This window comes from Podarcis gaigeae (assembly GCF_964106915.1).
Source record: "Podarcis gaigeae genome assembly, chromosome: 12".
Taxonomy (NCBI): domain Eukaryota; kingdom Metazoa; phylum Chordata; class Lepidosauria; order Squamata; family Lacertidae; genus Podarcis; species Podarcis gaigeae.
In genome coordinates this window covers 7,876,527-7,898,415 of record NC_139688.1, presented here as the reverse complement: position 1 = coordinate 7,898,415, position 21,889 = coordinate 7,876,527, and the positions used below count along the sequence as shown (strand labels likewise).

General features: G+C 45.7%; 1 protein-coding gene across 9 annotated transcripts in view; it reads left to right on the top strand.

Annotated features, from left to right (window-relative positions):
* ADCYAP1R1 (ADCYAP receptor type I) overlaps positions 1-21,569 on the top strand; it is a 138,667-nt gene extending 117,098 nt beyond the window's left edge. For 3 of the 9 annotated variants that reach the window (XM_083704202.1, XM_083704199.1, XM_083704200.1), the window contains 4 exons: positions 2,523-2,606; positions 15,974-16,103; positions 18,880-18,921; positions 21,259-21,569. In XM_083704202.1, coding sequence (XP_083560328.1) covers positions 2,523-2,606; positions 15,974-16,103; positions 18,880-18,921; positions 21,259-21,468 — 466 coding nt within the window. In that variant the 3' untranslated portion in view covers positions 21,469-21,569. The remainder of the gene's footprint in view (positions 1-2,522; positions 2,607-15,973; positions 16,104-18,879; positions 18,922-21,258) is intronic. The other 6 variants (XM_083704203.1, XM_083704201.1, XM_083704204.1 and 3 more) reach the window with 3 other exon arrangements.
* The last annotated feature ends 320 nt before the right edge of the window (positions 21,570-21,889 follow it).

Sequence of the window (21,889 nt, the reverse complement as noted above, 5' to 3'; positions counted from 1 at the left end):
CCAGGGCTTTTTTAATCCATTAAAATGACCTGCGAATTCCCCGTTGATTTATCCGATGTAGCTTTATGCAAAAGGGAAAGATAGAGTATCTGCTTTCCAATCTTCACCTGTTGCTTCCACAGAAATTGCAACAGCGGCAGCAATTGCTCTCAACTTTGCCGCTGACAGTGACAGCTAGAAACCCATTTCTCCCCTCCCTGCCCCCCATTATTACAAAGGAGGAATGTGAAAGCAAAAGTCCCTGTTGTGCAATTCTTTACCTGCCTTCAAAGAAGGAAGTCCTATTGAGTCCAGTGTTGTTTGCTCCAGGAGAGTGGGCTTAGACTTGTAGTCTCAGGTGTTCAGAACTAGAACCCGCATTCCATTTCCAGGTTCCATTGTGGGATACAGAAACATGCAAAATGAACCTCTGAGAGCATCTCTCTGGTGGTCGCATATCGCAGACCCCCACAGGTGTAACGGGAGTATGTTGCAGAAATGTAGAGAAATACCAAGAATAATACATTATCAATGGCTGTGTGTGGGAACTCCATTCTCCAAGAGTAGACAGGTTCAATCTAATTTGGGCAGCGGACCTCCCATCCATAGCTTGCCCTAGTTAGCCAACCCAATGAAGAAAACATGCAACAAATAATGTACAGTAGTACCTTGGTTCTCAAACTTAATCCATTCCGGAAGTCCATTCCAAAACCAAAGCGTTCCAAAACCAAGGCATGCTTTCCCATAGAAAGTAATGCAAAATGGATTAATCCGTTCCAGACTTTTAAAAACCACCCCTAAAACAGCAACTTAACATGAATTTTGCTATCTAACGAGACCATTGATCCATAGAATGAAAGCAATAAACAATGTACTGTACTATAAAATAAATAAGACAATATTGTAGATGATAAATATTTAATATTTTTTTTTCTTACTTGCACTGATGATAGTCATTGTTTGGATGGGGGGCTTTTATCCATTTCTGCAGTCACACAATCAATCAGCTGAACTGGGTTCCACACAGTCACAAAAACAAATTAACCAAAAAAGCCTAAAAAGAAAAAAACCTCACACAAAATAAATAGCAAAAACAAAAGTGCCAAATACAGTGGTACCTTGGTTCTCGAACTTAAACCATTCCAGAAGTCCGTTTGACATCCGAAATGTTCGGAAACCAAGGCATGGCTTCTGATTGGTGCAGGAGCCCCGGAAACAATAGCTGACAGCCGTGTCGGATGTTTGGCTTCCAAAAAACATTCAGAAACCGGAATAATTACTTCCGGGTTTTCAGTGTTTGGGAACCAAGGCGTTTGAGTAGCAAGGCATTTGAGAACCAAGGTACCACTGTATAAACCAAACGTACTGTATGTATTTAACATTATGACTCACTGAATACACACACACACACACACACACACACACACACACACACCAGGGTTGCACAACATCTTTGACAGTCCTGGGACTGCACTGAACAAAAGAGGGGTTTTGACCTTTTGAAGATCTAACAGTCTGAAAGATTTCAAAGTTTCAAGGACATGGTATGGAAAAATTATATCGGGTGGGAGGATTTGCCCTCTATCCTAACACTCATGGAAATCCTATGAAGCTGAAACGTTGGAAGACTCGGGACAAATTAAAGAAAGGACTTGTTCATGAAGCGCACAGACTGTGGAACCGCCTGCCACAGGAGGCAGAGATTGCGACCAATTTAGATGGCTTTAACGTTGCTAAAGTTATTATCTCTGTTGATGAGTTTGGTTTAAAAAAGGCTTGGCTCTTCTGCACTGAGAACGACAGGAAAAAATAGCAATCAAATCGTTAGCAGCTGATGTGTTCGTGCCTCTTCTGTGGAACTATCCTCGGACTTCCAAAGGATCTCTTTCATCTAATGTATTTTCTTAGTTCCACATAATCAACAGCAGGCCTTTAAATGGTGACGAGAACGTCCGACAAAATCTAAAATGGCTCCCTTGGGCGAAACCTCAAACAGATTTTCTGCCACAAGTATTTTAAACATTTGTGCTCATTGTTCCTCTGTGCCTCTGTCATTTGAATCTGCCACGTGAATATTCTGAAAATCTAAACAGCTGAGCAGATCTCCTTATAGTATAGTCTCAATTTGCAAGGGGACCCCTTTTGCTAGCTTTGTAGCAGAACCCATCAAAATCACAAGCTGCATCTAAGATGTGTTTTGTGCAGTTAATTTGCCACCATTTATCGAATGGATACACCATCTCCTCCTTTGCAAGCCTCTGCTGGTTCTGTGGCTGAATGCAAAAAAAAAGCCTCTTCTCCTGTGTGTCCTCCTGCATCAATCCAGTATCCTTGCAAAAAAACCCCCCAAAACCTTCCATTTCCATGTGCCTGCCATGACGCTTCTTCCTTTTTTTGACATCTTAACCTATCCAAAATGTGTTCTGGGGTTTGACATGCTTCTTGGCCTTGTTGTGATAAGCTGAAAAGAAAAAAAAGAGAGAGAGATCTATTTTCCTTTTTTATTATTTATTTTCTTTGTTTGCTGATCTTGTCACATTCAGCAGCTGCGTTCAGAAATGCTACTGTAAGTCCAGCAGGGCTAATCAACACGCTTGCAGGATGTCAGAACTGTCCACCATTACCTTGTAAGTTGTACGCGATCCTGTGGCAATATCTCTGTGTGTGTGTGTTTTTGATGCATGTTTGCTAAGACGTGGTCATAGCTGTAGCCGCCGCTGAGGGTAGCGTCTGTGTTTCTCGTCCGCTGCATGCTGGCTTTGTCTGTTACTTTCTGTGTGCTTTTTGCTGATAGCGTCCCAATGAGAGGAACGTCCATGTCTGAATGGTGCTGTTCCGTTGGGGCAAAACAACAACAACAACCCAAAATATGCAGGCTGTAGATTCATTTACACAGTACGTAGTTAAACTATGGAACTCACTCCGACATGAGGCAGTGAGGGCCAACGATCTAGATGGCTTTGTAAAAGGATTAGAGAAATTCATGGAGGAGAAGGCTATAAATGGCTACTAGCCATGATGGCAATGATGCTTGTGGGACGCGGGTGGCGCTGTGGTCTAAACCACTGAGCCTCTTGGGCTTGCTGATCAGAAGGTCAGCGGTTCGAATCCCTGCGACAGAGCGAGCTCCCGTTGCTCTGCCCCAGTTCCTGCCAAGCTAGCAGTCTGAAAGCACACCAGTGCAAGTAGATAAATAGGTACCACTGTTGAAGGAAGGTAAACGACATTTCCGTGTGCTCAGGTTTCCATCACGGTGTTCCCTTGCACCAGAAGAGCTTTAGTGCTGCTGGCCACATGACCTGGAAAGCTGTCTGTGGACGAACGCCGGCTCCCTCGGCCTGAAGCAAGATGAGCACCGCAACCCCATAGTCACCTTTGACTGGACTTAACTGTCCAGGAGTCCTTTACCTTTGACTTGTACCTTTCTGATGCTTCCGAATACCGATTCCTAGAAGCCACAGTAGGGGAGAGTTGCTCTCAAGCTTGGATCCTGCTGGTGGGTTCCCTAAAGGAATCTGGCTGGCAACAGTGAGGAAAGGATTCTGGACTGGATGGGCCATTGGCTTGACCCAGCAGGCTCTTCTTAAAGTTCTTAAGAGAGCCAGCGTGGTGTAGTGGTTAACAGCGGTGGACTCGTAATCTGGTGAACCAGGTTCGCTTCCCCGCTCCTCCATGTGCAGCTGCTGGGGGACCTTGGGCCAGTCACACTTCTTTGAAGTCTCTCAGCCCCACTCACCTCTCAGAGTGTTTGTTGTGGGGGAGGAATGGAAAGGAGAACATTAGCCGCTTTGAGACTCCTTAGGGTCTCTTATGGATTTTGTACCCTACTCTAAAATAGATAATTCCTCTCATGGCTGTGTTTCCCTATCAGGAAGTGCAGCCAGCTGATGAAGCTTCAGGGTGCCAGGTAAATGTTTAACAAAGAAGGGGGGAACACCCCCATACACTACCCTGTTCACATGGCCAGCCAGGTGTCTGTGGGACACTCATAAGCAGGATTCAAGCACAGGAGCACTCTCACTTCCTGGGGGGTTTCCCACAATTGCTATTCAGAAGCATTGCTGCCCAGGGGCATCACAAGGGGGGTTCAGGAGGTCCAGGTTGCCCCGGGTGTCATGCCTAGGGGGGGTGACAAAATCCCCCCTGGGCGGATCAGCGTGGTGGCACTTGCACCCCCAGCAGGAGGAAATTTGCTATTGGCGGGATTGCCATCATGAAAATTTGCCTGCTGATCATGCAAATATGCCCGGCGTGCGGCGCTGGGTGCCAGGGATCCAAGCGCCACCCGCTGGCAACCCCTGGCAGGCGGCGGGCGCACCCCCAGCAGGCGGCACTCGCATCCCCAGCGCCACATGCTAGGCATATTTGCGCAATCAGCGGGCGGTGCTGACACCCCCAGGACAATTGGCGCTTTGCCAATGGCACTCCTGGGAGGATCAGGTGCTGCCGATGGCACCCCCAGGAGGATCGACACCCCCCCATGGGTGGATTGCCCCGCCTCTATGGGCAGATCACCTGGCCCCCGGGTGCACATCATGTTTGCCACTCCGGGTGCCCCAGCAGCTTCCTCCACAACTGTTGCTGCCTCCACAGTGGAGGCAGGGCATGGCTAGTAGCCATCAGTAGTCCTCTCCTCCGCAGCCGAGGGGTATTTGTGAGTTTCTTTTCTTTCATTCTACAAACCATCTCACCAGCTTTCCACTCTCTGCAGCCCTCCAGGGTGTCCACACTTCAGCTTAAAGCCCAGGGGAAGACGTCATAAAGCAGCTCCTTCAGTGGGACATTTCTCAGATCGAGAAATGTGTGGGCACCCAGGGAGGCTGCAGGGTCCTGGAGAAATGTTGACAGGGAAAGAAGGAAGAAATACACACCACCCTTCACCCTCTCACAGTGATACAGTAGGTGCAAAACCCCACATTCACAGACACTCAGAAGTACAGTGGTACCTCAGGTTACATACGCTTCAGGTTAGATACGCTTCAGGTTACAGACTCCACTAACCCAGAAATAGTACCTTGGGTTAAGAACTTTGCTTCAGGATGAGAACAGAAATTGCGTGGCGGTGGTGGGGTGGCAGTGGGAGGCCCCATTAGCTGAAGTGGTGCTTCAGGTTAAGAACAGTTTCAGGTTAAGAACGGACCTCCAGAACAAATTAAGTTCTTAACCCGAGGTACCACTGTACTCTGAAAATAAGAGAGAGAGAAAATGAGGCCTCTTGTAGGGGGGTGGGGGGACTTTCAAAGAATCAGAGGGCAAATTCTGACATAGGCACAGCCCTCATCAGGACGAAGGAGAGACAGAAGGGAAAAGTATATAACCTTCCTCTCCATTGCTACTGCCCTTCTTGCCATTCATTGAAAGGGTGGGTGGTGAAGGTGGATGGGAAATGAGAGAGGTGTTTGGGGCGGGGAGCATTCAGCTATCTCCACTAACCCTCTGTTGCCTATAACCACTCAACAAGCTGGTCATTGTAGCTTGGTTGTCTGAATGGGCTTGCTTCTATCCTGCTCCCATGTGGCAAGAAGCAGAGTTTAGAAATTCCCCCTCGCTGCTTGGCTGAATAACTCATATGGCAAGTTTGCTTGGGTGAATGGTCGCCTAGGGAGGCTCCTGGTGTTTCCCTACAAATTTCTCTGCAGATTTTGGATTTCGAAATGATCTACTCTTCTTCCTGAAGTCGAACCGACGTGTGCTTCTGGTTTTGCCCTTCTGGTTTCTACTCCCTTGCTTCTTCTTTCAAGCAATGCTCTTTCTCCATGGTGCGGCATGGAGGAAGTGGACAGAGGAAACATTTTCCTCCCCTTCGCTTAAGAATAGAACTCGCGGACATCAATGAAGTTGAATGTTGGAAGATTCAGGATGGATAAAAAGAAAGCATTTCTTCATGCAACTATGGAACCAACCTGGAAGGCTTTAAAAGAGGATTAGACCGATTCATGGAGAAGAGATAGTAGCTACTGATGGCTACTAGACATTATCTGCCTCCACAGCTGCTGGAAACGGCAGCAGGAAATACCGTATTTTTTGCTCCATAAGATGCACTTTTCCCCTCCTAAAAACTAAGGGGAAATGTGTGTGCGTCTTATGGAGCGCATGCAGGGGGGAGGTTCTGCTCAGCGCTACCTTTAAAGAGCCACGTGGAGTGTGTGTGCGGCTCTTGGGGGCTTTTCTGCGAGGTGGGAGAAGGGGGTGACGGGCTGCCCTCTGTCTCTTCCCACACCTCCCGGAAAAGCCAGCAAGAGCAACTGCCAGGCTCTGTTCAACGCTCCCTTGTAATGGCACCCTTTTGTCCCTCATCCCACTTTGCTGGGAAGCCAGCAGAAGAGGCGCTGAGCAGCTCTCAATCTTGCTCTGCTGGCTTCAGCGAGAGTTGCATAGCTTGCTCTGCTGGCTTCTCAGCGAAGCCACTTACATGCTCTGTGCAGAATATTTCTTTTCTTGCTTCCCCCCGCTAAAAACTAGGTGCGTCTTATGGTCAGGTGAGTCTTATGTAGCAAAAAATACGGTAGTTATTCTTGTGGTCAAATCCTGCTTGCAGCCATTTGGTTGGCTTCTGTGAGAACACACATTCTTAGAAGTGTTTTTCTTACAAAATAGTAAACACCATGGTTTGGCTCCAACCAAGTTCTACTCAGAGAAAGTCCAATGAAATTAATAGACTTAAGTTAGTAACATGCATTTGTTGCAGAGGGTTGGCATCTGTTCAGACTAGCAATGGGTGCAACCTTGGAACTCACCTTTGCTTGAATTTCCAAATTCGGCACAGAGGTCAGCACCTGCTCAGCTTATCACAGCTTTCAGTTCCTTCAGTGCATCATCAGTGTCCATGTATCCAGGAATAAAGTGTGTGCACAAAAACCTTCACAGTCATACCTTGGATCCCAAATGCTTTGGTACTCGGACGTTTTGGCTCGTGAACGCTGCAAACCCAGAAGTGAGTTTTCCGGTTTGCGAACTTTCTTTGGAACCCGATCGTCCCTGCGTGACTTCTGTGACTTCCAATCCGCTGCAGGAGTTTCCAGGGCTGGATTTAGGTTTAATGAGGCCCTAAGCTACTGAAGGGGGGGACGCAGGTGGCGCTGTGGGTTAAAGCCTCAGCGCCTAGGACTTGCCGATCAAAAGGTCGGCGGTTCGAATCCCTGCGGCGGGGTGCGCTCCCGCTGCTCGGTCCCAGCGCCTGCCAACCTAGCAGTTCGAAAGCACCTCCGGGTGCAAGTAGATAAATAGGGACCGCTTACCAGCGGGAAGGTAAACGGCGTTTCCGTGTGCGGCTCTGGCTCGCCAGAGCAGCGATGTCACGCTGGCCACGTGACCCGGAAGTGTCTCCGGACAGCGCTGGCCCCTGGCCTCTTAAGTGAGATGGGCGCACAACCCCAGAGTCTGTCAAGACTGGCCCGTACGGGCAGGGGTACCTTTACCTTTACCTTAAGCTACTGAAGACAATGGAGCCCTTTATTTGTCCAGCTGTCCTTTGTCAACAACAAATTGTCACTGTTTTTTTATGTTGAATATACAGTGGTACCTCGGGTTAAGTACTTAATTCGTTCCAGATGTCCGTTCTTAACCTGAAACTGTTCTTAACCTGAAGCACCATTTTAGCTAATGGGGCCTCCTGCTGCTGCCGCACCGCCAGAGCACGATTTCTGTTCTCATCCTGAAGCAAAGTTCTTAACCCGAGGTACTATTTCTGGGTTAGCAGAGTCTGTAACCTGAAGCGTATGTAACCTGAAGCGTATGTAACCCAAGGTACCACTGTATGCTATATGGTAATTTATGGACCTAACGGGTATCTAAAGCCATTTGCGCATGTTGCCATGCAACCAGTCCATGCAGAATCTACGCACCCTATATATAGAAAGGAGCAAACCAGTGATATTTTAGGGAGCAGGCTAGCAGGCGGGGCCCGTGGGTTACATCATAGGAGCCGACACAACACAAAACACTGTTGTTGTATGCAGGTTTTATTTTATTTCTTTTTTATCTTATATTTTGGAAATGTACATCCAGGTTTTTTTTCCCTTTAACATTTTTGGAGGCCCCCAAGAGAGCGGGACCCTAAGCTATAGCTTGTTTAGCTTATACGTAAATCTGGCACTGGGAGCTTCCTGCAGCCAAACAGAAGCCGTGCTTTGGTTTCCGAACGTTTTGGAAGGACTTCCAGAATGGGTTCCATTTGACTTCCAAGGTACGACTGTATTGATGTGATCATAGCACATGATTGCATCACACGTTTTTTGGTGTAGCGTTTTGCCAACACACATACAGTGGTGCCTCACAAGACGAAAAGAATCCGTTCCGCGAGTCTCTTCGTCTAGCGGTTTTTTCGTCTTCTGAAGCAAGCCCATTGACGGCTAAGCGGATTAGCGCTATTAGCGGTTTAGCGGCTTATCGGCTTAGCGGATAAGCGGATAAGCGGATAAGCGGATAAGCAGATAAGCAGCTTAGCGGCTTAGAAAAAGAGGGGGAGGGGAAAAAACTCGCGGGAACTCGCAAGACATTTTCGTCTTGCGAAGCAAGCCCATAGGAAATTCGTTTTGCGAATCACCTCCAAAACGGAAAACTCTTTCGTCTAGCGAGTTTTCCGTCTTGCGAGGCATTCGTCTTGCGGGGCACCACTGTATGAGGTTGTGCGCGCTGATAGAACACTGCCAAAAGTAAAATGAAATCATTAGAGGTTGGATGACCATCTGTTGGGTTTTTTTTTATTAGCTGTCATTCCTACATTGGAGGGGGTTGAACTAGATGGCCTTTGGGGGACCCCTTCCAACTCTATAATTTTATGGTTCTGCAAGTTTTGGGTCATTGGTATACATACTATTGTTCAGGAGCACATGTTTGTCTTGCTAAATCGTTACACAAAAGAAGAACTTGGGTGCAATCAAGCACATTCAGATTGCTTTTGCAGTATTTTACATGCATGGCAGCATTAATATAGAGCTGGAGGAGGGGATGTAAACGAACAGAGGTTGGGGAGAGAAAAGGGTGGCATGACAAAAATGCCTATACTCCAGTTTCAGCAGAAAGCTTGGAGATTTTCCTAGGTTAACATAGGAGTTGATTTCATTATTTAGAACATTACTGCCCTTCCTTTCCTTATACAGTAGAACCTCGACTTACCACCGCCCCTACTTACGAACAATTCGACTCACATCCACGGCAAACCCGGAAGTAAACACCGGGTTTGCCGTGATATGCGCACGCGCAGAAGCGGCTTCTGCCGACTGCACATGCGCAGAAGCGGCTGCTGCGACCTGCACATGCACAGAACGGCGCTGCTGCCGAATGTGCAGGCGCAGAACAGCGCTTCTCCCAGCAACCCGGATCGACTCACGAACGGACCTCTGGAATGGATTCCGTGCATGAGTGGAGGTTCCACTGTACTGTTCAAGGTGCCTAACGTCAGAATAATAAACTACATTTTAAAAAAAATTAAACAGAAGAATCATAAGTCCTCAGGTAAAAGATTAAAAAAAACCAGTTGCTAGATAGATAGATGATGGATGAATGAATGATAGATAGATAGATGATGATAGATAGATGATAGATAGATAGATAGATAGATAGATAGATAGATAGATAGATAGATAGATAGATGATAGATAGATGATGATAGATAGATGATAGATAGATAGATAGATAGATAGATAGATAGATAGATAGATAGATATAGATAGATAGATGATAGATAGATAGATAGATAGATAGATAGATGATAGATAGATAGATAGATAGATGATAGATTAGATAGATAGATAGATAGATAGATAGATAGATGATAGATAGATAGATAGATAGATATAGATATAGATATAGATAGATAGATGATAGATAGATAGAGATAGAGATAGATAGATAGATAGATAGATAGATAGATAGATAGATAGATAGATAGATGATAGATGATAGATGGATAGATAGATAGATAGATAGATAGATAGATAGATAGATAGATAGATGATAGATGATAGATAGATAGATAGATAGATAGATGATAGATAGATAGATAGATAGATAGATAGATAGATATAGATAGATAGATAGATAGATGATAGATAGATGATAGATGATAGATAGATGATAGAGATAGATAGATAGATAGATAGATAGATAGATAGATAGATAGATATAGATAGATAGATGATAGATATAGATGATAGATAGATAGATAGATAGATAGATAGATAGATAGATAGATGATAGATAGATGATAGATAGAGATTGATAGATGATAGATGATAGATGATAGATGATAGATTAGATAGATAGATAGATAGATAGATATAGATATAGATAGATATATAGATGATAGATAGATGATAGATGATAGATTAGATAGATAGATAGATAGATAATAGATAGATGATAGATGATAGATAGATAGATAGATATAGATGATAGATAGATAGATATAGATAGATAGATAGATAGATAGATAGATAGATAGATAGATATAGATAGATAGATAGATAGACAGACAGACAGACAGATAGATAGATAGATAGATATAGATAGATAGATGATAGATAGATATAGATATTTCTTTATTTAATATGTAGTCTGCCCTTATCTCCTCCACAAAGGAGATGCTCAGAGCAGTTTATGAATATAAAAGCACACCTTGCAAGTGTGGGAGACGGGAATTTGATCCTGTATAATTCACCTTTTGGGGGAATTACATACATACCAAAACATTGCCATTCTTTAGAATTTGCGCTGCTCCAACTTTTGCACTTCTCCAGCCAAGTAGAGGGTACAAAACTACACAAAGTGTGCGTACAAATGAACATGTTAGTGAGTATAAGATACAGAAATGCATTGTGTTAGGGAATTTCCCTTGCAAACATGTTCCTAGGAGGGGAAATTCACTGATATGTTTTCAGGAGGGCTTAAAATTAAAGATCCCAATCTCGCATAGAAAAATAAAGGAAACTGACTCTCACAGATTTGCCCATTCCTAGGCTGGATCTACACTGACCTTTTTAATGGTAGTAGAATGATATTAGATATATTGTTCTAAAAAGCCACAGGGTATACTGGTAAAATAAAAAGGTTCCTTACCTGTTTCCTCCATAACAATGCAGTAGTTCCCCTATTCTTGGTTCCTGCCTGCTCTGCAGCTCCTCAGGTGTTACTTTTTAATAGCGCATTACTAACATTACAGAGCCTAGGACTTGTCGATCAGAAGGTTGGCGGTTCGAATCCCCGCCACGGGGTGAGCTCCCATTGCTCGGTCCTTGCTCCTGCCCACCTAGCAGTTCAAAAGCACGTAAAAGTGCAAGTAGATAAATAAGTAGCGCTCCAGCAGGAAGGTAAACGGCATTTCTGTGCGCTGCTCTGGTTTGCCAGAAGTGGCTTTGTCATGCTGGCCACATGACCTGTACGTCGGCTCCATCGGCCAATAAAGCGAGATGAGCGCCGCAACCCCAGAGTCGGCCACGACTGGACCTAATGGTCAGGGGTCCCTTTACCTTTACCTTTAACGTTGCAGGCAAGACATCATATGTCCAAATACGTTATGATAACGTTATAAACCATGAGTGTAGATCTGCACCAGAGGAAGAAAACAAGGAGACAAGGAAGTCAGCACCGTACAAAGGCACCAGTAGAGCCACAGCTTTTGCCCAGCACCAACCTCCTCACCTTGCCTCTCCTACCATACCTCTTGGTACACAGCAGCGACCCACCTGTGCCAGGATGTCTGCTAAGCACCAATGCCACCCCTCCATCCACCGCCACTTGCTTTTTTTCTCCCTGGTTGATCTTGCTGCTGAAGAGAAAAGCCACTCTGCGGCTTGCCTCTTCAGCAGGAGAAATTAATATGAACAAGATAGCACAGGAATCTCCATCTGCTTATGGTTCGCTCTCTTGATACATCCACTAGAAATTTCCTAGCATCGTGAGGTTTAGGAATTGCAATTGAAATGGATCTGTTTTGCTTTTAAACGGGTGCATTGTAGGAATAGTGTCTGTTTGCCTGACTTCAGCTTGCAACTTCCTTTTCATTTATTTATAAAGCCGTGTCACTCATACTAGCATGTTTTGAGCTTTCTGCTAATTTTCCAGAAGTATTTTTGTGCTTCTGCCACAGCTGTCTGTCACTGAAAAGACTTTAATGGTCAGCGGTAAAATTCTCTTGTAATGCTACATATTTCTACAGCGTGTTTCCTAACTCCTCCATAGACCTCAGTGCAAACCTCAGTTATCCTTTTATCAAGAACAACACTTTAAGGCAGATCCCCATATTGCAGACAGGAGCACTGAGGGCAAGACAGAGTGGCTTACTTAAGGTCTTACTTAAGGTCCTGTCTGAAGCTGGATTCGAACTGGGATTTCGTGGCTCATCAGCACCTCTCTCCATCAACTCTCCCAAAATGCTCATTTGCCACAGCTTGCAGATGCTCATCTCCAAAGTTTTCAGTGTGTGATGTCGTATTGTGTTTTTACTGTTTTAGTACAGTCATACCTCTTGTTGCATTTGCTTCATGTTGCGGCTTTCCGGGTTGCGAACGCGGCAAACCCAGAAGTGTATACTTCCAGGTTTTGCCACGCATGCGCAGAAGCGTTCTGCGTGCTTTGCACATGCACAGAAGTGCTCTATCGTGCTCCGCGCTTCCACAGAAGCGGCACTCTAGTTGCACACTTTTCAGGGTGTGAATGGCACCTCCGAACAGATCGTGTCTGCAACTAGAGGTACCACTGTATTTTTGTTGGGAGCTCCCAGAGTATTATTATTATTAATTCAAAGGGCAGTGGTCATGCAAACCTACAAATAAGAACTCTTTCGCAAACAGGGGTGTCTTTCCAACCCATCCTAAAAACCAAGAACACACACACAAATGCAAATTTCTTCGTCCAGGAGGCAGTGGCGGAGCAAGCCAATCAGGCGCCTAGGGCGCACGCATGCTGTGCACCCGGGGTCGGGGCCAGCCATGCATGGGGGCAGGGACGCTCAGCGGGGCCTCCGAGGAGTCTGCCTGCCTCCTCCCACTCAGCCGCCCTACAGCTGAGGGGGAGGCAGCAGGCGGACCATTTGGGGCAGAGCGGAGCCTGAGGGCAACCAAGCCACTGAGTCACTCCCAGCAGGCCCCGCGGTGAGGTCCACCTGGCATTTTGTCACCCCCCAGTGGTGACACCCAGGGCAGCCTTCCCCCCACTGCCCCCCCCTTCCTCCACCCCTGCCAGGAGGTCCTGCTGCAAGGCTAAGAAACTTTTTTTCTTTTTTCAAAAATAATTTTTATTGAATGATTTTATTTTACAAAAAAACATTACAACCATACTACCACAAAATATAATTGAGAAATAAAAATTGCATACATCAATATTTTGTTTGTTATGTTATTTACCGTCTTATTTCCTCCCAAACATTCCATACAAAACACACACACACACACACAAAGAGACACACACAAAAAGGGGGGGAATGGTGAAAATAATGAAAAATAATTATTTTTTCCCTTTTATCTTACAAAATCTTTTCTTCAGTTTTGACTTCCTGTCAAGTCACTTTGCATATGTTTTATCTTACAGTTGGATGTACCCAAAACAATAAACCTTTCTATATATATTTTCCAATAGATTCAGAAAACAGAATAAATCCTTAATTGTTATCCACCTCCTTTTACTTCCTTTGTCACTCGAATGCTAGCACAGAGTCAAAACTATTATTGTATTTTTGAACGTATCTTCTATAACCATCCCATTTTTCAAAAAAAAAAAAAAAATTGCTTTGAGTTTCCTCTGAGTTTGCTAGTCAATTGAGCCATCTCCACAAATTCCTGTAATTTGATTTGCCAAGCTGTTATTTGCAACCTGAAGGTCCCTTGCCTTCAGGGACCCCATTCCTCCAGGGGCCACCTGCCAGTGGGGGGCAGGGCCCAGAGCAAATGTGGGTGGGGCCAGGAGCTGCAGCAAACAGAGCAACAGATGCGATTCTTTCCTTTGCATAGATATCTCATAGAATCTCATAGAATCACAGTTGGAAGGGACTTTGAGGATCATCTAGTCCAACTGCCTGCAATGCAGGGATATTCAGCTGCCCCTTTACGGGGATCGAACCTGCAACCTTGCCATTGTCAGCACCACACTGTAACCAACAGAGCAAAATCCAGAGTTTTCTGCTCACCCCACCACCACCAGTCTTGATCCAAACATTATCACAGCTCAAGGGCACATTCCGGCCAGTCCAAAGCACTTGAGGTGGGTGTGGAGCAGGGTTCCTGGTGAGAGTCCCAAGGGCCAGATACAAGTGCCAGGGAGCCACATTCACCCCTCAGGCCCCAAGGTTCCCCCAACCCTGCTCTGCTGTCACTTGAGGAGATTGCACAAGAGAGATCTCCTGGTAAATTGCACCAAGGCATCATTGATGGTTTACTGGATCTGCCTGCATTCCTGGCTCATGAGAAATCTGCTCTGAAGTGCAGTTAGGAGCACTGCTTATGTTTGGGTTGTATTGTTCCGTGGCTTGTTTTCCTGTGCTGAATCATTTCGCTTTCTCCACGCTACCGAGAAAACAAAATACCAACAAGGAGGTCGATGAGAATGAATATTCCCCAGGAGAACAGCTGGGTTTTGAAAAGCATTTCATGCATTTATTGCAACTCTGTCTCAAGAACAACATGGGTAGAATTTCAGGACAGAATCATTAGCGGTTGCGCACAGAAGTACACAGTCCTTGAGGAGAATCCATAACTCACTGGTAGATCCTAAGCGATGGATGCAGAATGTTGTAGGTCCTGTCCCAGGCATCTCCTGTTAAAAGAATCTAAAGGATCAGGGCTGAGGAAGACCCTGCTATTCAGATGAAACAATATTGGCATAGAACAGTATTCCCTGCCTTAGTATCTTGGACTACAACTTCTACCAGCCCCATCCAGTATGATCAAGGCTCAAGGATGATGGGAGTTGTAGTCCTACAACCTTCAGAGAGCCTTCCCTAAGTTGAAACCATGCTGGCTGGGGCTGATAGGAGTTGTAGTCCAGAACATCTGGAGAGCACTTGGTGAGGGCTGCCCTAAAGGGACTCCGCAGAAACTAGTTTCATATGTTTTATAGCAGAGGTCGCCAATGAATGTGGTTCCACTGCTGAGATTCAAAGTGTTGGTGCTGACCTTTAAAGCCCTAAGCGGCCTCGGCCCAGTATACCTGAAGGAGCATCTCCACCCCCATCATTCTGCCCGGACACTGAGGTCCAGCACTGAGGGCCTTCTGGCAGTTCCCTCACAGCGAGAAGCCAAGTTACAGGGAACCAGGCAGAGGGTCTTCTCGGTAGTGGCACCCGCCCTGTGGAACGCCCTCCCACCAGATGTCAAAGAGATAAACAACTACCTAACATTTAGAAGACATCTGAAGGCAGCCCTGTTCAGGGAAGCTTTTAATGTATGACATTTTAATGTATTTTTAATCTTTGTTGGAAGCCGCCCAGAGTGGCTGGGGAAACCCAGCCAGATGGATGGGGTACAAATTATTATTATTATTATTATTATTATTATTATTATTATTATTATTATCCCCAAAGTGCCTGAGCTTTTCCACTCACTGCCCCCTTGGCCATGAGGGGCTGAGGTCACCCTTTCCTCCCTACATCAAGATGAAACAGGAAGTTGGAAAACGGACCCTTACCCACTTCCTCTTTCAGCTCTATGGCTCTGTCCAAGCCCCAGGTTGAAAAAGTGAAGCTTGTGTGTGTTAGCCTTCCATCTTTCTCTCTCTTGTGGGGTGTGGGGGCAGAAGAGGCGGGTGAACCAGAGCAGGTGGCACCCATGGAAGTTGCTCAAAGTTTCAGATGTTCCAATGGGTCCCAAAAGATCGGTGACCCGTGTTTTCTGGGTTTCTTTGTGCCTGTTTAATAAAGAGCAGTGGGATCAAATGTGGATGCTAAATATTAGGTCTCTCTGTCCTCATTGGGCTTTTTGCTTCCTTGCCAAACTGGAACAGACGCAAACAAGTGGGGCACCCGCATTGTTTCACGAAGGGCACTTTCTCTTTATCTCAACAGGAGACTGGCTCGCTCCACCTTGCTACTTATTCCACTGTTTGGGATTCATTACACGGTGTTTGCCTTCTATCCAGAGAATGTCAGCAAGAGGGAGAGGCTGGTCTTCGAACTGGGACTGGGATCTTTCCAGGTGAGTATGCATTAAAATGGGGACACGGGTGGCGCTGTGGGTTAAACCACAGAGCCTAGGACTTGCCGATCAGAAGGTCGGCGGTTCAAATCCCCGTGACGGGATGAGCTCCTGTTGCTTGGTCCCAGCTCCTGCCAACCTAGCAGTTCGAAAGCACGTCAAAGTGCAAGTAGATAAATAGGTACTGCTCCAGCGGGAAGATAAACGGCATTTCCATGCACTGCTCTCGTTCGCCAGATGCGGCTTAGTCATGCTGGCCATATGACCCAGAAGCTGTATGCCGGCTCTCTAGGCCAATAAAGTGAGATGAGCACTGCAACCCCAGAGTCGGCCACGACTGGACCTAGTAGTCAGGAGTCCCTTCACCTTTACCTTTTATGCATCAAAATAGCCTGTGTCCATCTGCCTCCCTCTCAACCACCCCAAATAAGGACATAGGGGAAGGACATATCTCAGTGTTAGGGTTATGGTAAATGTAAAGGACCCCTGGTTGGTTAAGCCCAGTCACATTTGACTATGGGGTGCAGCGCTCATCTCCACTTTCAGGCCAAAAGAGCCATTGTTTGTCCACAGGCAGCTTTTCCAGTTCATGTGGCCAGCATGACTAAACTGCTTCTGGCATACAGACCGCCGTGGTGGAAGCCAGAGCACACAGAAACACAATTTACCTTCCCTACGCAACGGTATCTATTTATCTACTTGCACTGATATGCTTTGCACTACTTGCACTGCTAGGTTGGCAGTAGGTGGGACAAAGCAACGAGACCTAACCCCATAGCGTGGATTCGAACTGCCAACCTTACAGTTGGCAAGCCCAAGAGGCTCGGCGGTTTAGTCCACAGTGTGTCTGCTTTGAATGCAGAAGGCCCCAGATTCAATTCGTAGTGTTGGAGATAAGTAACTATACAACCTTTAGAAGACATCTGAAGGCAGCTCTGTATAGGGAAGTATTTTTTAAAAAAATAATATTTTTTTATTATGTTTCGTTGGAAGTTGGAAGTTGCCCAGTGTGGCTGGAGTAACCCATTCAAATGGGTGGGGTATAAATAATAAAATCATTATTATTATGGAACAGGATGTCCCTATTTTCCTTAGAGAAATGTTAGCAGGTATGTAAGAGTAGACCCATTGAAATGAATGGACACGGCTAACTTGGGCTTATGAGTTTCAGTAGGTTTGCTTTAGTTGGCTCTTATTCTCCCGCAAAGAAGAAAATGGGCGGCAACAGGGGGTTTCTGCTGTGTGTGCAATTTTCCCCCTGTGAGTGTACCTTCAATTGCTTTTTCTGTGGCTGGCTCCTTCCGTCAAGAAGCAAACCACAGCAGCCATTGGTCTGCGCACAGCCACTCCACTACCTTGTGGCTCCCTGTTCTCTTCCACCTAGGCTACGTTCATACCACACATTCAAAGCACTATGATACCACTTTGAGCACTTGTGGCTGCCCCAAAGGATTCTGGGAGCTGTAGTTTCTTAAGGATGCAGAGGGTCATTAGGGGAGACCTCTATCCCCCCCCCCCCAGAGCTACAATTCCCAGAGTTCCCTTGGAAGAGGGGTTGATTGTTAAACCGCTCTGAGAATCATAGCGCTGGGAGAATAATTATGTTTAATGTTTAATAGACTATTGTATTTTAATATTCTGTTGAAAGCTGCCCAGAGTGGCTGGGGAAACCCAGCCAGATGGGCGGGGTAGAAATAAATTATTATTATTATTATTATTATTATTATTATTATTATTATTATTGGTCTCTGCAACTTTTTTATACCACAAATGTTCTCAGAATGGCAGGGCAGGGTGTATTCCTGCTTTTGCTGCTCCACAGCAGACATTTCAACCGAATTCTGATGTTATAGTTTTAGCTGATTTTTTTTAACCTTTATTGTGTTGAGTTAAAGGTACACTGCCTAGGAGGTCCCAGTAACCAAGCGGCATATAAATTGTCGAAATAAAATAAAGAACGGCCCACTGGGTGGCAATAGTGTTGTGACATTGAAGCATCGCAGAACAACTAATGAAATGGAATGGTGTGCAAATCCATCAGTGATGTTCTACTATTGCATCAATGGAACATTGCAGAATACGCCCCTCCCCTCCCCAAAAACCCCCCACAACCCAGTAGTTTGTGCAGAGCAAGAACCGGTAATTTTCAGTGCATCTGTGTGGGAATGTTCAGGGAAGCAAGAGAATATATATTTTTTATCAATATCCTTCCTAACTTGCACTAGCAAGTTCTTTAACTTAGCAGAGTTTTAACATTCCCCTTTAAAGGCACAGTGGATATCTGGTAGCAATCTTGTTTGAGCTTCTCAATATAGATTCCTGGAAAGACCCCTTATTTCCCTCTTAAAAGAATAAACACGCCACAATCTTATTTAAGATATATAAAAGTAGTTTACTCACATCAGTTCACAGTTGGATCCCTGAAGGCAGACTTAGTTAGAGATGTATATACATGTGGATCTACCCCATATGGGGGGTTAATCCCAGTGACTGCAGACTGGCAGTCACTGCAGTTCACACGACGAAAGGAAAATGGAGAAGAAGGGAGGAGGGCTACGTGCCTTGTGCTTTTGTTACCTGGACAGGTAAGGTCATGCCCACCTCTGGTTGCATGCAAGAGGAAGTATGTCCCAGCCCAGGAGGAAACAGACTGGCTGGTCCAAACATCCCCTTGCATGTCCACTCTAGGAAAACAAGGAATGTTGTACTTGACTGCTACTTATGTATCACATCCCACAATCTGAACAGCTGCCTGTTCCTCTACTCTTCCCCACAGGGCTTCGTGGTCGCTGTACTCTACTGCTTCTTGAATGGGGAGGTAAGACTTTTCATAGAATCATAGAATTGTAGAGTTGGAAAGGATCCTGAGTGTGCTGGACCTGGGGGTAAACACGAGCAACACAGTCCAGGTCCGGTCCCGAATCTAAGGGTTTCGTGAGGAGTCAGCCCGACAGGGCCAAGGCAGGAAACCAAGCTAGGTCAGGCACAGGGTAACAGGCAGGTTCTAGCAAACAGCAATGTTGCTCCTGCAACCTGGGGCAGGGTCCAACAGCCTTTTATCCATGTCAGGGTAATGGTCGGTCCTGATCCCCCAGTGACTAACCTCCCTGTCTCACCCGGAGGCGAGCACTCTTCCTGCAAGTACTCAGGTCTCTCCTTCTCTCAGACCTGAGTCTCTGCAGCTCGGGAGATGTTGGTGGGTTACTAGACCCAGGGGCCACCTCAGCCTCCCCTGACCCAACCGGTAGTGGAGCAGCTGTAAGTGATTGCCCAGCTGATAGCAATGAGGTAATCCCCACATCTGGAGCCAGGGCAGGCTCAGGCCCCTGACTCGGCCCAGCTGGTGCTTATTGCAGGGGAACCTGTGCAGACTGGGACTCTTCAGGATCAAGCCCCAGACTTGGTTCAGGTGCCGCCTGGGCAGAGGATTTGGTGTGAACTGAGACTCCTCCGGTTCCGAGTCCCAGGCCATCACACTGAGTGTCATCTAAGTCAACCCCTACCCTACCCCCCGGAAATGCAATAATCTTGCCTGAAGCATCCATGACAGATGTCTACAAACTTTTTCCTCCTTCCTTCTCCAAATGCATAGCCTGGTTCCAGCTTGTATCTTCCCCTTCCATTCTGGGTCTCTACAACCATTCACTGCCTAATCTACCCCCGGTGGGCTCTGACCTCTCTTCTCTCTGCTTGAGTGGCCGTCTGGAGAGGCATCATCCATTGCAATGTACGAAGCAATAATAATAAACGAGAGATCACCCAAAACCCACAGTGTGTGTAGCAAGTTGCATGGGACTCATTGGGACCTGACCATCGTTTAGCACCTTCTGATGCTTTTCTTGGAGGCTGTAGGTCTCTTGGAATCAAAGTAGAGAGAGCACAGTTGCACTCAGATCCTGATTTTGGGCTCCTTGTAAGTGTTGGGAAAATGCCTGGGAATGGCTGCCAACTTCCCAAGTTTTGGGGGCATCTCTCCAGTGGTCCTCTCTGGCTATAAATCTTCCTCAGTCCGGAGAGACCGGTAATAGGCGACCCTTCTCTCCTGAAAAGAGCACGCCAGTCTTCTGGCATATCATAGCATAAGAAAGACTCAATCACAGTTCTAAAACTACTTTATTTACAGTCTTATATACAGAGACTCCATCAGTACGTCTGTGCTCTCTGAACACCAGTACAGAAAACCAGCGACACACGCAGATGTGAAACTAAACTTCCAATAGTACTCAGAAGGAAGCGATAATACAGACTTCCTTTCTCACGACACTCACATGATGTATACAATCATAGTACCACTCACTGGAGCAGCTCGGATAGATAAAAATCCTAACAGTAAGCACCTGGGAGACTGTCTTATCCCTTATCCATTCAGTAGATCACTGTAGCCTGCAGGAGAGCTTTTCTTGTAAGGTCTGAAGATCTCAGAAGCTCATTCCGCAGTAACTCTGAGTAGGGCCTTTAATATGGCTGCCCCAGTTCTGTGGAATAATGTTCCTTTTGAGATAAGACTGGTGCCCTCTATCTGCACTTTCCAGAAATGATGGAAGACATGCACGTTCCAAGACACTAAATGAGGCTTTACCATAAGTGTCTACTTGTTAGAGTTTAAGACTTGCTTTTCACATATATGCTGATTTTGTGTTAAATTATGTTACACATAAATCGCCTTGAGATGGTGGTTTAGAAGGCAAGTAATAGATCAATGATGATAAAAATTGATTTTAAGAAAATATGGTTTCCCACTGTGAGCATAAGATGCTGGAATCGGTAGTGGCGCCCGCCCTGTGGAACGCCCTCCCATCAGATGTCAAAGAGATAAACAACTACCTGACATTTAGAAGACCTCTGAAGGCAGCCCAGTTCAGGGAAGTTTTTAATGTGTGACATTTTAATGTATTTTTAATCTTTGTTGGAAGCCGCAAAGAGTGGCTGGGGGAACTCAACCAGATGGGTGGGGTACAAATAATAAATTATTATTATTATTATTATTATTATTATTATTATTATGGAATCGGTGGACCTTTGGCCTGATCCAGCCGCAGAGCTCTTCTTGCATTCTTACCACTTCTGTGTTTTGTTGAAATAAAATTAAAAATATAGAAACTTCTGTCAGCATGTACCCAAGCGGCTAAGTACATTAAAAAATGACCTTTTAAAGTTTCTCCCTAAAGGTGCAGTCAGAAATAAAGAGGAAATGGAGGAGCTGGAAAGTCAACCGGTACTTTGCTGTGGATTTCAAACATCGCCACCCCTCCCTAGCAAGCAGCGGTGTGAACGGGGGGACCCAGTTGTCCATTCTGAGCAAGAGCAGCTCACAGATTCGAATGTCGAGCATAAATGCGGAGAACCTGGCGACATGAGCCCATAAGCCATCTTCCTTCCCCGCCCCAAAGGGGGGGAGGGGAGAGAGAAAAGCTCCCTTTGGAAACAAAACAACATCAACAACAACAACAAAAAGGTCATAATTAATTTTGGTGGTGTGGGGTGGTTGTGTCTGTCTCTGTGTTTTGTTTTAAAAGAAAAAAAAACCCACCTCCCTTTTATTAAAAAAAAAACAGAGAGGCAGAGAAACAAAGTTGTTCTGGAAGCAAGAGACATCATCCCTGAGGGGTGGAAGATAAGGCATTGGAGAGGATTGTAAATATGCAACTGAGATCATCCGGACCAAAAAAAAAAAAAAAAAAGAAGGCATTCAACTCATCCACCATCTCAGCACGCTGCAAATAATTCCATTGTTGGCCTGCCATTTTTGGTGATTGTCCTCTGTCCCATTGTGAATTTTGAGTGCC